Source organism: Sceloporus occidentalis, unplaced genomic scaffold (genome assembly GCF_023333645.1).
Source record: "Sceloporus occidentalis isolate IW3139 unplaced genomic scaffold, rSceOcc1.0.p SCAF_1, whole genome shotgun sequence".
Lineage (NCBI taxonomy): Eukaryota > Metazoa > Chordata > Lepidosauria > Squamata > Phrynosomatidae > Sceloporus > Sceloporus occidentalis.
The window spans coordinates 83,884,447-83,897,426 of record NW_028316981.1 but is presented as its reverse complement, the minus strand read 5'-3'; the positions used below and the strand labels follow the sequence as shown (position 1 = coordinate 83,897,426).

General features: G+C 39.8%; 1 protein-coding gene across 1 annotated transcript in view; it reads right to left on the bottom strand.

Annotated features, from left to right (window-relative positions):
- ADAM19 (ADAM metallopeptidase domain 19) overlaps positions 1 to 12,980 on the bottom strand; it is an 84,314-nt gene that overhangs the window by 14,066 nt on the left and 57,268 nt on the right. Inside the window, exons 10-14 of the mRNA XM_089501272.1 lie at positions 10,054 to 10,193; positions 8,231 to 8,408; positions 6,119 to 6,208; positions 2,552 to 2,747; positions 733 to 841 (exon numbers count right to left, since the gene is read on the bottom strand). Coding sequence (XP_089357398.1) covers positions 733 to 841; positions 2,552 to 2,747; positions 6,119 to 6,208; positions 8,231 to 8,408; positions 10,054 to 10,193 — 713 coding nt within the window. The remainder of the gene's footprint in view (positions 1 to 732; positions 842 to 2,551; positions 2,748 to 6,118; positions 6,209 to 8,230; positions 8,409 to 10,053; positions 10,194 to 12,980) is intronic.

The following is a 12,980-nucleotide window of genomic DNA, read 5'->3' as shown; positions in this document are numbered from 1 at the left end:
TTAGAAGTGAGAAAAATAAAACCATAACATTTTAGAAGTTTTGTTGTCTTTGGGAGAATTGTGGGGTGAAATTCATCTGAAAAAAAATAAAATGGAGGTTCCTGAAGGCCCACAAAATTGGGATCATGGGTTGCATGCATTTATACCAGCTGGGAAGAAGCTCTGCTACAATTGGCAAATCTACTCAGAATGGGCACCCATATTTGCTATTTTGCACAGCAATTTGAGTACTTCCTCACAAAGCATTCTTTTGCCATTCTTCTCACATTTGAATTTATTTATTTACTGTGAACCATAGACTCACAAAGAACAGCAGAGAAAAGTTCTGAGAGAAGGTGACCTGAGGAGGAGCTTCCCTTCCTTTTTCCTTTTCCTCAACAGGAATCCCCATGGTGTGAACATATCTTAGAGCATAGGTGGAAAATCTGTTGTCCTTCAGAGGTCACTGAACTACAACTTCCATCATGCATTATCACTGGCCAGGCTCCCTAAGGCTGTTGGGTACTGGAGTCAAGCAGACTGTGGGAGGACCACAGTTTCCCTAGCCCTAAAGAAGCGAATATAACCAAAGTGTCACCAAAATTAGGAACTCCATTTAAATAGGTTAACAACATTGTTAAAGAATCAGCACTAATTTGTAGCCTGTATAGTTTTCCTTAATTTTTCAGCTTTTAGCTTCTAAGGACACAGAAGGATCTCATTCTACACAGAACAGTTTGGACTACTTTCTACCTTGTGTTGCACTTCTTGTATCTGCCATTGATGTCCTTCCCACAGTTTCCGTAAGAATCTCCAGCAGCATTAACCCGCTCAAAGCAGATATCAGGTCCAGGCCTTGCTCCTGTATGGAAGAGATTCATATGACTAGTCTCTGTAGAAGAGGGCTGTTTACCCAAACCTATCACCCATCTGCAGTGGCAACATATGGTTTCCATGCCATAGAGTGGTGAACCTGCTCTGCATTTTACTGTATATAGAAATTTTTGTCAAAAAACAGACCCAAAAAATCTGAGTCAACTTATCCACAGGTCAAGGTTAAATACTGTACTTTAACCCTCATAAAAATAGAAACCATCCCCTAGCAAAAAGCAAGAATATAATCTGTCCTAGAAGTACTAACCTTCCTTTACTCTTTCATCCATCCATCCTTCGCTGTGAACACAAACAGTTATGCCTCTTGAAATTTTGTAAGTTCTTTGGCATCATCTTCCTTTGTTTCATCCTTTAGATCCTTTTGTTACATGATCTTAAGTCTTATGATCGACTTATCCATGGGTCATATCGAAATCTATAATTTTGCTCCCAAAACCTCCCCTCAACTTATACATGAGAGCGACATAGTTGAGTATATACTGTAGTTTAAATTTATCTATGGTGCTGAACTTATTTTGGAGAGGGTAGATTTCAGCACCTTGGATAACTCCTTTAAAATGCAGACTGAAATTGGAGTGGTTTAGTGACACAGAAGCCATGAGCTGTCACTGCCCATCTAATTTCATCCATGTCACTGGATCCACGCTCATTACTCTTCTTCTCAGATTAAAAAAAAAGCAGGAAGATGAAAAGGGACTGTACCACTTGAGACAGTAATCTGAGACAGCATCGCTCTTCTTATGACACAGGCAGAATTGAAAAATACACACCATGTAACCAATGTTGCAGCTTAGCAAACAACATGTATTAGCACATGAATTTGTGATAAAAATCACACAGAATTTATTTGATGAAGGTTTCTAGTCCTTATGTTTTAGAAAAATAAGTTGAAAAGAGATTATCCAAGACTAGACGCAAAATGAAAAGAAGAAAAGAAATTGAGCCAGATTATAAATCTGCTAAATTTGTGTGTAATTCAAATCCACTGGTATACTCTTCAAACACCTGAGGATTTGACCAAATGGATAAAATTCACCATTGGTAAGACTGGAGGAGTGTGCAGAATTACTTCTCTTTTCAGCTTCCAGCTGTTTGGAAATTTAACAAAATGGGAATAAGGTTTTGTTGTGTGCTTTCAAGTTGTTTCTGACTTTATGGTGATCCAAAGGCAGCAAGATTTGTTCAGAGGGGGATTGCCTGTGCCTTTCTTTGAGACTGAAAGAATGTGACTTGCCCAAGGTCACCCAGTGGGTTCCCATGGCTGAGTGGGGATTCAAACCCTGGTCTCCAGAATCATATGCTCAAACCACTACACCACACTGGATCTCTTACAATGCAATAGCAGACAGCCATTAACAGCTGAGGTATAGATGGAATTTCAAGAGATGCTATTTTTCTTAGCCCATGCCACTTAATTTAGCTACCTCTCCTACAACTCCTTCTTCTAATAAAATGAACAAATCCCATCCTTGATCGTATTTGGTCACAGTAGTCTCAAAGTATGGAGACTCAAGTCCATATCCCAGCCTCTCTCTTTACCATTTTCTCCAGTATGAATAAAACTACAGTCCTGCAAGTGCAGCAGAGGAACCTTTTGTTTCTTAATTCCCGGTAACCTTCAAAATGAAAGTCCTCTCCCTGCCATTTGAGCACTTCTCCTTCTCAGAGAACAACTTACCAGAACCCCAGAGCTGCAAGCACTGTTGTTCATACGTGAGGCACATTCCACTGTAGCAGTAGGCTCTCCCATCCACACATGGAGTGCCATCCAACTGGTAGAAATTTGCAGGGCAGAATGGCGATCTGCCAGTACAATATTCAGGCAAGTCACACGGTCTAGCCTGGTCCCGGCAAAGAGTTCCTGGGGAGATCAACTAAAGAAAGGATTCAGATAGTGATTTCATTGACTTCTGGGTGACTTAGGTGGAATCTAAGGTGGTGTTTTAAGTGAAAAGGCTACTTTTTTGGCCTATGGTGGCTTCTCCATACTAATTTGATTCTACAGGACACCATCCACCCATCCATCCCTTTATCCATCCCATCCTGCCATTCTTCCCCACTGGGATTCAAGGCAGCTTACAAAAAGCTTATAAAAGGCAGAAAATTACAATGAAAGCACATATAGTTAAAAACAGACGGGAGTCAAGATTAGACTAGCAGAATTGATTATTAACAAGAGAAGGGCTTTTTATTTTGCTGTTCTGTGTTTAATATTTGTTTTAAAGTAAAATTTAAAAACAAATATTAAACACAGAACAGCAAAATAAAAAGCCCTTCTCTTGTTAATAATCAATTCCAAAAGGCTTGCTGGAACAGAAAGGTCTTAATCAGCAACCAAAAAGACAGCAAAAAGGGAGACATCCTAACTTCCCCAGGGAGAGGGTTCCAAAGTGTGGGAACAGCCACAGAGAAGGCCTTCTCCCATGTTTCCACCTGTGAAAGTATGGGATAGAGAGAAGTGTCTCCCCCAGAGATCTTAAAGCTCAAGCAGGTTCATGTGGGAACATAATGGCCATTCAAACAGCCTGGATCTGAGTTGCACAATGCTTTATAGGACATCACCAACACTTTTAAACTGTGCCTGGAAATAGTGGTTAGACATAGTTAGAGGCTCCCTATAATGAGCACCCATTAGTTATCTGGTTGCAGCTCTTTGGATCACTTGAAGTACTAGCCTAAATAACAGTGGTTTCTTTTGAACAATGAGCTTCTTGTCAAGATTACTATCAGTGTCCAGCTACTTATCCTTCCTGGTAAGTGCTTTACCACTTTGCCTCACTATAGCACAATCTGAAGAGGCAATGTACATATACATAACTCAGGATTTGTTTGTAGCTATAGCACAGAAGAGAGACCTGTAATAAACAGACAACTCCCATCACATCATTATTCAGAATTATCTTGGTTAAGGACCATTGAAAAGATAAGGAGTCCAAAATGCTTTGGAATAATGAATAAAATTGTCTGTTGTTGCTGTATACCTTCAAGTTATTTCTGACTTATGACAACCCTAAGACAACGCTATCACAGAGTTTTCTTAACAAGATTTGTGCTGATAGGGTTGCTCTTGCCTTCCTCTATGGCTGAGAGTGTGTGACTTGCCCAAGGCCATCCAGTAGGTTTCCAAGGATGAATGGGGATTTGAACTCTGCACTCCTGGAATGCTAGTCCAATGCTCAAATCACTATACCACACTGTCTCTCTGGGAAAATGTGTCTATTCCATTGTTTTGTTTTACTCTTAGTAGCCTATTTTGTGGTTCCTTTTTTGTTGGATTCTATGAAAGACCTGTTCCTGATACATAGCTCAGTTTTTTCTGCTATTCAGAGTAGATAATGCTGGGCTTGATAGACAGAGAAGGGACCAGACAGTTTCTGCATTCTTGGCAGTGCCTGGTATATTATTTAGTGATAATTTTTGAGTCCATGGTTCTAGATTCATCAGTGATATTCTGTTAGCTGAGCAAGCTGCTGGCTAGTACCATCAAGTGATCCCTACTTGCTTGAATAAGTGACACACCAATGGTATCTGTAGCATTTTCTACCAAGATTCAACAGAGTGATAAAAAAGAAAACAATTTCTGTGTTTGTAAAATCAAACGGAAACCTGGATATATGCAAACCAAACAATGCTAAGAATTAATGATAACTCAGAAAATATACTTTGCTGGACTATAACTCACAGACTCCCCTAACTGGGATGTCAAGGAGATATAGTCCAAAAAAGTAACTTGTCCAAGCTCTGGAACCGATTCTCACCATCACTGGAGAAGCAATGGCCGCTTGAAATTGCTGTGTATGTTGGCTCTATGCCAGTATGCAGACAGCTGTATGCAGCTGCTAACATGTAGAGCATTAAGGTGCCACATGCCATCACAAACAACCAAAAATATAGGCTGGCACTGGTGTGCAAGAAGCAAGAAGCTGAATCCTGCTGACAAAGTGGTCCTGTCTGACTGGTTTGCCACAAGCACAAAGCCAACATGTGCAAGGATTTTAGGCACCCTTCAGGCACCTGGAATTAGCCCTCAGGGAGGAGTATGGAAGGAGTTCACATACCAAGACTATTTTAACTACATTTTCCTAGGAAATCTGAGATGTAAACTGAGATGCAGACATCACTTGCCTCCATAAAGAGCCAGCCCAACCCTAACCTAAAGTTACTGGTAAAAAAAAATTCAGCTCTGCAATATGCAAGAGAATAGTCAGCCATTGGCCAACACACCAAGAGAGTTTAATCCCCCTGAAGAACACCCTCTGTGTTCCTAAGTGCATGCTTTGTCTGTGCAGTCAGTGAGGCACACAACAGCAGCCCACAAAAAGAGACACTGGTAAACTAGTAATACAATCAAGCTGGAAGGTTCTCCTCTGATCCCCACCCAGCCAGTGGCCTGCTTTGAAAGACAAGCTCTCCACTTGCTGTTGTTAAATCCCATAATCTCCAGCAGTCTCCAGTATAAGCCAAAACAGCTGGTGTGGGAGGGGGTGATACAAAAGAGAATAAAATAAGTGGCTCTTTCACAGTTGTGCTTGGGCCTACAGACACCTGGAGATTTCAGTCCACAGACTGTCACAAAACATGCAGTAACAGAAGACATGCCAGGCAAAATCTGCCCAAAAGATAGGGAGTATAAATCTGACATTGTCTAATATCATTGGCACATGGATAGTTAAAATAGCCAGGTGTCCATGGATTAAGTCCAGATATAAGGTCTGTGTGTTCATTTTCAGATTGCTACTATAACAGTCTACACCCTTCTACAAGAAAACACAAGCATTTTAATATACAGTATGTATGACAGTGTGGAATAGCAATTTTGAGAATTGAACAGGGACTGTAGTAGGCTGAGTCTGCCATCCCTATTTAGCCATGAAACTTACAATAGGCTAGTTACTTTCTCTCAGACTAATCTACTTAACAGAGTTGATGTGAGGATAAAGTGGGAAAGGAGATATATATATGCCACTTTAGCTCATTCAAAAAAGGTGGGATATAAAGATGGCAAACAAAGAGATAAATGTACAATGTTTAGTATTACAGTGCTGCACATGTATTCTTCCACTTAACATTACTACCTGAGTTTCTGAAGAGAACTGTGATGACTAAAATCGACACAGCCTAATCTCCACACTGGCCCCAAATTGACTGATTCCTCCATCTGCTTCTCATTCATTGAGTTATAGACAGATGAGTCAAACCTTTCTTTCTGTGTGTTGTGCAGAGAGTAACCAGGTAATAAGCTTACCTTGCACAGGTGACAACAAGTTCCATGGGCACACTCAGCACCAGGCTTCAGAGAGCAATCAGCAGCATTGCAGCAAGGATTATTACATTCCTGGGAAACAAATGGGAGAAATGACACAGGACAAATGTTCTGAAGCTAAAAACATTGGAAAGCATTTGCATCTTCTGTCAGGCTGGATTGTAAAAGTGTTGCAGCTGCACATGCTCTCAGTCTTCAACCCAAGCATACCAAGGAATCTGGAGCAAGCCACCATAGCATACTTTCTAATCGCCCTACAATTTTCAAATAAATGTGGATCAAAGTACTACTGTCTGTTCTGAATTTCTTTCCAGAGCCACTACTCCCATTTTATGTTACAACTAGTACAAATACTTGACCACTGTGGATCCATTTTAGAAGACCTATTCCCTTGGGCTGTGATGACATCTGACTATCTGCACAGTGGGCAAAAGGGAGAAAACAAGCACTAGGGAAAGGATTGCCCTCTAAAGCAACTAATCATTCTTCTGACATTCTATAGTCAACTGAACATATAGGACCCTCAATTTCAACTTGCATTGGCAGTCTCAAGCTGGTACTTTTTGGAGTTTTAGTCCTGGAGTAGCTCAATGGAAAAATAAAATATGGACATTTTCAGAGGTTGGGAGTTCCTTTCAACTATAACTCAGTTGAATGCACACACTTTGCATGCCAATGGCTCCAGGTTCAGATATTCATATCTCCAGTTTAAAAGATCAGGATATAGGTCATGCTGGACATCTGAGATCCTTCATCAGTCAATGTAGACCAGCTTTCCACAGTACCTTCAGAGGTGCTTGACTATAACTCACATTATTTCCAGCCTGTATTGCACAAACATGATGTGTGCGTGGGGGGGTGCTATGTTGGTGGAAATGAGTGGTGTAGACTAATGTTTCCTAAGCTATCTGATGTGGGAGACTGATAGGTTTTTGTTTTTGTTTTTAATTTAATGTGCCAGGGACCCGCACATTTGTACCAACTGACTATAACAACTATTTCTTTCTTTCTTGGAAACTCAGCATGGACCAGCAGCCAATAGCTCATGGACTGGCACCAATGTCCAGGTCACCACTTTGAGCAGCACTGGTATAGACAATACTAAGACAGAAGGGCAAATACTGTAGTCTAATGTGGTACAAAACAGTTTTCTATGTTACAGCTTATTCAATTCTTGATGGACTAGAAAATTAATAGGATTAGAAAATTTATAATCTGTACAATCAAACCCCGTTATAGAGAATGATAAGGCTTAATCTCAACACTTTTAGTGTTAAACTAGGGTGGAATTGGTTTTGGCTGAAGGAACAGCAAGAGATTTTAGGATATCCCAAATGGACCTCTCCTATTGCTGCCAATAAAAAAAACCTATGCATATCTCCTTCAACTTTTCTTCCTTGTGAACTTTGGAACGAAAACATGAAAAAGATAGGAATGAAAGATTAATGGCAAAAGTCTGTGACTGAGACAGGGCAATGTAAACTTCCAGGTTCACATAAAGGAGTTATTATAGAGAATGAAAAACACTGGGGCAGGGGGAGGCTTTTAAGTAGGATCTAGAGATAATAGTTTGAATTCACTGAACCAGAGACCTCATAGTTTCATTTTCCCCATTCTTTGTCTACACTGGACACATTTTAGCTTTCATTTTAAGAGTTGTAGTAAACCAATAGAAGAGGATGTTATTGGCAATGCCACTAATTAGGAAATCTATGTAACAAACCAAATCAGAATAGAAACGAAGGAGAGGGAGAAAAAAAGAAATGTGGCACAATCTTTTAGACTGTTTTTTAAATCTCAGCATGAGCTTTTGAGGATATAAACACACTTCTTCAGATACAATATTGAGTGGTATTAGGTATACAGCATATTTTTACAGTTACTATTACACTTGCCTCCTTGAATCCCAAGATAGGAGAAAGGTCAGATATTAATCCTGCCTCTCTCCCATCTTGAAATTCAAGGTGGCAAATGTAATAATTAATTAATTAAACTTGCATTCTATCCCACTCCCACAACTGTACAGATATGCTTTATACCTTATGCTGCAAGAGACTAACAAGGCTACTTCTTTGAAAACCAAAAGGGAGTTACCTCCACCTCTCCACAATCACATTCTTCCCCTTCTTCCAGATAGCCATTTCCACACCGCTGTCCTCCATATAAAGTCTTAGTATCTGGCATATTATAGAGACACATCCCTCCACCAGACTGAAGAAATCGGTCCAGCTCCTTCCTATTGCACCTGTTGAAAACCCTGGGAAATGGGTGCCTGTTAAGAAGCAGGGGAAGGGTATGCATTATTTGAATTGATCATCACGTATTGTAACTAGGGATAATGAAGGTTTCCATTTGGGCTGTATATTAAAGCAAATCAACCTGATCTACACTACCCAGAGCAGTGTGCAGATCAAAAGACAGCTAGTCTTAACATTTCAGACTTCTCTAGAAGTTGTGATGGAATTCTTCCCTGTACAGTAAGAGTATGTTGACTATGCCCTTTTCTTTCTTTTTTTCCATATATTTTATTAAATTCAATACTCTTTATCCATCAAGCATTATATCTCTTATTATAATCACAACTTTATACTTTACAAAATGCATTCCCAAATCTCCCCCCCCCCCTTATATTACATTTCTTACTTTGGATTTGGGCTGTAGATTTAGTACCACTCCCTATATCCCCCTACGAAACCCGGAATGATCTTAAATATTATTAATACACATAACTTCTTGTGACACTGACACATAATACAGATAGCACACTCGCTTATCTCCCACGCCCTATTCCAACAATCCTTATTATTTTAATTGTAATACAGAAAAACAAATTAAACAAAATATGTAACGCTTTACCTCACCTTCTAATGTGAGTCTGAGTATTTTGATTATTCCATTTAAGGGGGTAGCCCCTTTACACCTCATTTTCAATTCTTGTATTTTAGTTCTCACTTACTCTGGATTATCGATCTCTATCAGCTCGAATTTGTAAAGTAAAAGATAAGTAAAAAAAGAAATAAAAATTCCTTTGACATGTAGTATGTCCCTTCTTTTATCCTTACAAATTCTAATCTCGTATCATAAATTTTTTATACAATTTCATCCATATTTGAGGTCCAATTAGCCATTTCCCCCCATTTTCTTTCCATAAATCTTATGACAGATTCCCAGCTTATCCTCCATTTGGAGCTATCTTGATTTTCCATTTTATGTGATAATAAATCTAGTTCCATCATATGAAACAGCTTCATTCTCCATTCTTCAATTTCTGTTGCTTTGTCAGACTTCCAAAAGGACTATGCCCTTTTCAGTGGGAAGAGGGCATAGTTGACTGGTTACCCCAAAGATCTCTCTGGCCTTTACATCCCAGAGGAGGTCACTGATGTACTAGGCTATACTTGCTTGCTCTGCATGTGTGAATATATCTTGGACTAGGAATGTGCATGTGTGTTGTGTGCCTTCAAGTTATTTCCGATTTATGGTGGCAAATTTATAAGGCAAATTTATCATGGGGTTTCTTGGCAAGATTTGTTCAGGTGAGGTTTGCCATTGCCTTTCCCTGAGGCCCAAGGTCACCCAGTGGGTTTCATGGCTGAGCTAGGAATCAAACCCTGGTCTCCAAAGTCATAATCCAACATTCAAACCACTATGTTACACTGGCTTGTATTCAAATCCCCACTCAGCCATGGAAACCCACTGGATGGCCTTCGACAAGTCATCCTCTCTCAGCCTCAGAGAAGAAGGCAATGGCAAACCTCCTCTGAATCAATCTTGCCAAGAAAACCCTATGATATGGTTGCCATAAGTCAAAGAGGACTCCAAGGCACATAACAACAAAGATACCAACTAGCAACAGATCTTAATTCAGCCTAAAATGAAAACAATGTATTAGGCAGGGAGGGAGGGAGGAAACTCACCCTGTTGCAGCAGCCATGATGCACCCTCCATCTTTAGCACTGGCAGTGCAGCAGCCAGCTGAGTCATGGCTCATCCCAAAGTTATGACCCATTTCATGGGCCATTGTGGCAGCAACTCCAATTGCATTTTCAGAGTGATCCTGTCCAGGTAGAAAAACAAAGGTAAAAGTCAATATGCTGTGTAGCAAAGTATGGATGGAAATGTATACCATCCAGCTGAAAAGAAAATGACATGGCTGATGGTGTAAAACATGAAAATGCAATCTGAATGTAGGTGTGTCATCTGCAGGCATCAAATACCACCACTGTCTACTTCTCCTCTCTCCCCTTGAGGATAGCAGTCATCTGACACAGTGGTCTAGGCTAACAGTCTGGGTAGGTAGGCATGCTTTAGAAGAACAGGATCCATGCGTTCAAAGGGACTTACACTCAAGTGAGTGTACTAGGCAACCAGCTTATACCGAGTCAGAATATTAGTTCATCTAGCCCAGTATTTTATCTGACCTGAAAACTGCAAAGGCTCCGTTTTTCAGGCAAGATTCTTTCTTAGCTCTACCTGTGGATCTCTGGTATTTCCCTGGTTGTGCTCCATCAAAGTACTAACCAATTCACTGTCTTGAATCCCATGCTGGGAGAAAGACAAGGTATAAAATCAATTAATCAACCAGGCCCTGCTTATCTTCCAAAATCAGACAAATATAATCAAGAATGATCATAGTGGTATGATACTACCTAAGTCTGTAGTTGTAATCTATCAGTCTATAACAGTGGTCCCCAAACTGTCTCTTGGGTGACAATCCCAGCACCCACTCATCACTGTGTATTTCTTGATATTAGGTCTACTGTTCTACTGCAAATTCAAAACAATCAATCTTGGTCACTGCTCCCTTTTCCATCCAGTCACCTTGGGAGCAGCAATTGAGCAGCTGGCTGAGCAGTGACTGAGAAGCCTCTCGCTCTTGCCAGCCTCATGGCTCTGCTTTGCTTCCAAAATCAGACAAACATAATCAGGTATAATCAGTTTGATATACATAAGACTGCAGTTCTAATCTATCCATCTGTTTACAGAGCTTTGTATCAGCCAACTTCTTCAAAAGTAGTTCTATTCCTGGGGAGTTACTACTATACAGTGGGTTCTCTGTATCCACGGATTCTGCATCCGTGGATTCAACCATCCACTGTATTTGACAATACTGACAATATTCAGATACAAAAATTCCCAAAATAAACCTTGATTTTGCCATTTTATATAAGGGACACATTGTTACTATGTGATTGTATATAATGGACATGCATCCATGGATTTTGGTATCTTGGGGGGGGGGGGGGACCAAACCCCAGTGGATACCAAGGGCTCACTGTACAACATCTATAGGTGGTGGTGGTGGTAGTAGTAGCAGTAGTAGTTTTCATTACTAAGCTTTCTAATAGATCAATGTTGCCAGCATCTTTGGGAAGCTATGGGATGCATATTTCTCCTGCATACTGAGAACACTTGGATTCTCTCTCTGCTACTTAACCCCATTTACTTCTTCTCTAAAGATACTACTACCAGCTAAACTAGATGACATGAAGCTCAGCTTGATAAAGGTAGGGACTGATCCATCCTGGCAATGATGATGTGGTTTTAGAAACAATTTAAAACACTGCCTCCTGAATAATTTGAGAGGGAATGTTGCTACTTTAGGATTCAATATATAATAATTATTTATTTGCTTTGTACTTGTCAATGTGATTATTCTTTCTGAGTATAATAGTTATGAGTTGATACAGAGATGAATGAAAATAATGATAGATGTAATCAACTGTCAATTATATGGGTTGGAAGTCTAAAAGAATTTAGTTTTAGGTTTGGAGGAAATATTTTTTATTTATAGTTTTTTGTGGGGGTTTTGGGCTATGTGGCCACGTTCTAGAAGAGTTTCTTCCTGACATTTCGCCAGCATCTGTGGCTGGCATCTTCAGATAATTTTTTATTTATTTTTTCTTCTTTTTTCTATTTCTTTTTTCTTTTTCTTTTAATTGTATGTTCACCAATGTTATTACTGTAAGTTAACAATTTGTTTATTCACTAATAAAATATTTAAAAAAAAACACTGCCTCCTAATTCATGAAATAAATGAGAAGATATAGCTTCTATTATATTTTCTTGTTCCTCAAAGTCATATCACTAGGATTAAAAAACATAAAATCATGGATTTATTGTTTTATGGGGTGATCTGCTGTTAAAAAACATAAGAGCCACCTTGCTAGATTATAGTCATCGTTCATTTAATCCAGAGTGGGGCACCCATGGGCTACTAGGTGTTTCTGGGTTCTAAATTCCATCAGTTGGAGCCATCACAGACACAGGCAGGAGAGTATAAGTGTTATATTCCAAAAAACATTCAAAATTCTGGCTGTGACCTAAAAAGCCCTAAAAGGCCCATGTTTGGGTTATCTGAAGGGCCATATTCTGGCATATGAGCACGAAAATGTTTTCACGTCCTCTGAGGAAGCCCTTCTCTTTGTTCCACCATCCTCAGAGGTACATCTGGTGGGAACATGGGAGAGGGCCTTTTCAGTGCCTGTCCCCAGGCTCTGGAACTCACTTTTTGGAGAGGTTCTACTAGCACCCTCCCTGCTATACTAACACAGGCAAGAACTATTTCTTTCAGCAGGCCTTAGATGACTGATTTCTTGGGGGGGGGGGGGGGGCTTTCAGAATGTGCTTGTCCTGCTTATTTGTGGTTTTCTATTTAATAGTCAAGCTTTTAATACTATTGTAAGTTTAGTTATGTTATCAATTTTTGCATGTGATTTATTCATTTATTTATTTTTAGTGGTACCTGCTGTAACCTTTGTAAGCTGTCTTTAAGTCCCAAACTGAGGAAAAGGTAGGATATAGAGTACAACCCCACTGGTGCTCTTAGACTTGTCAGCAACGT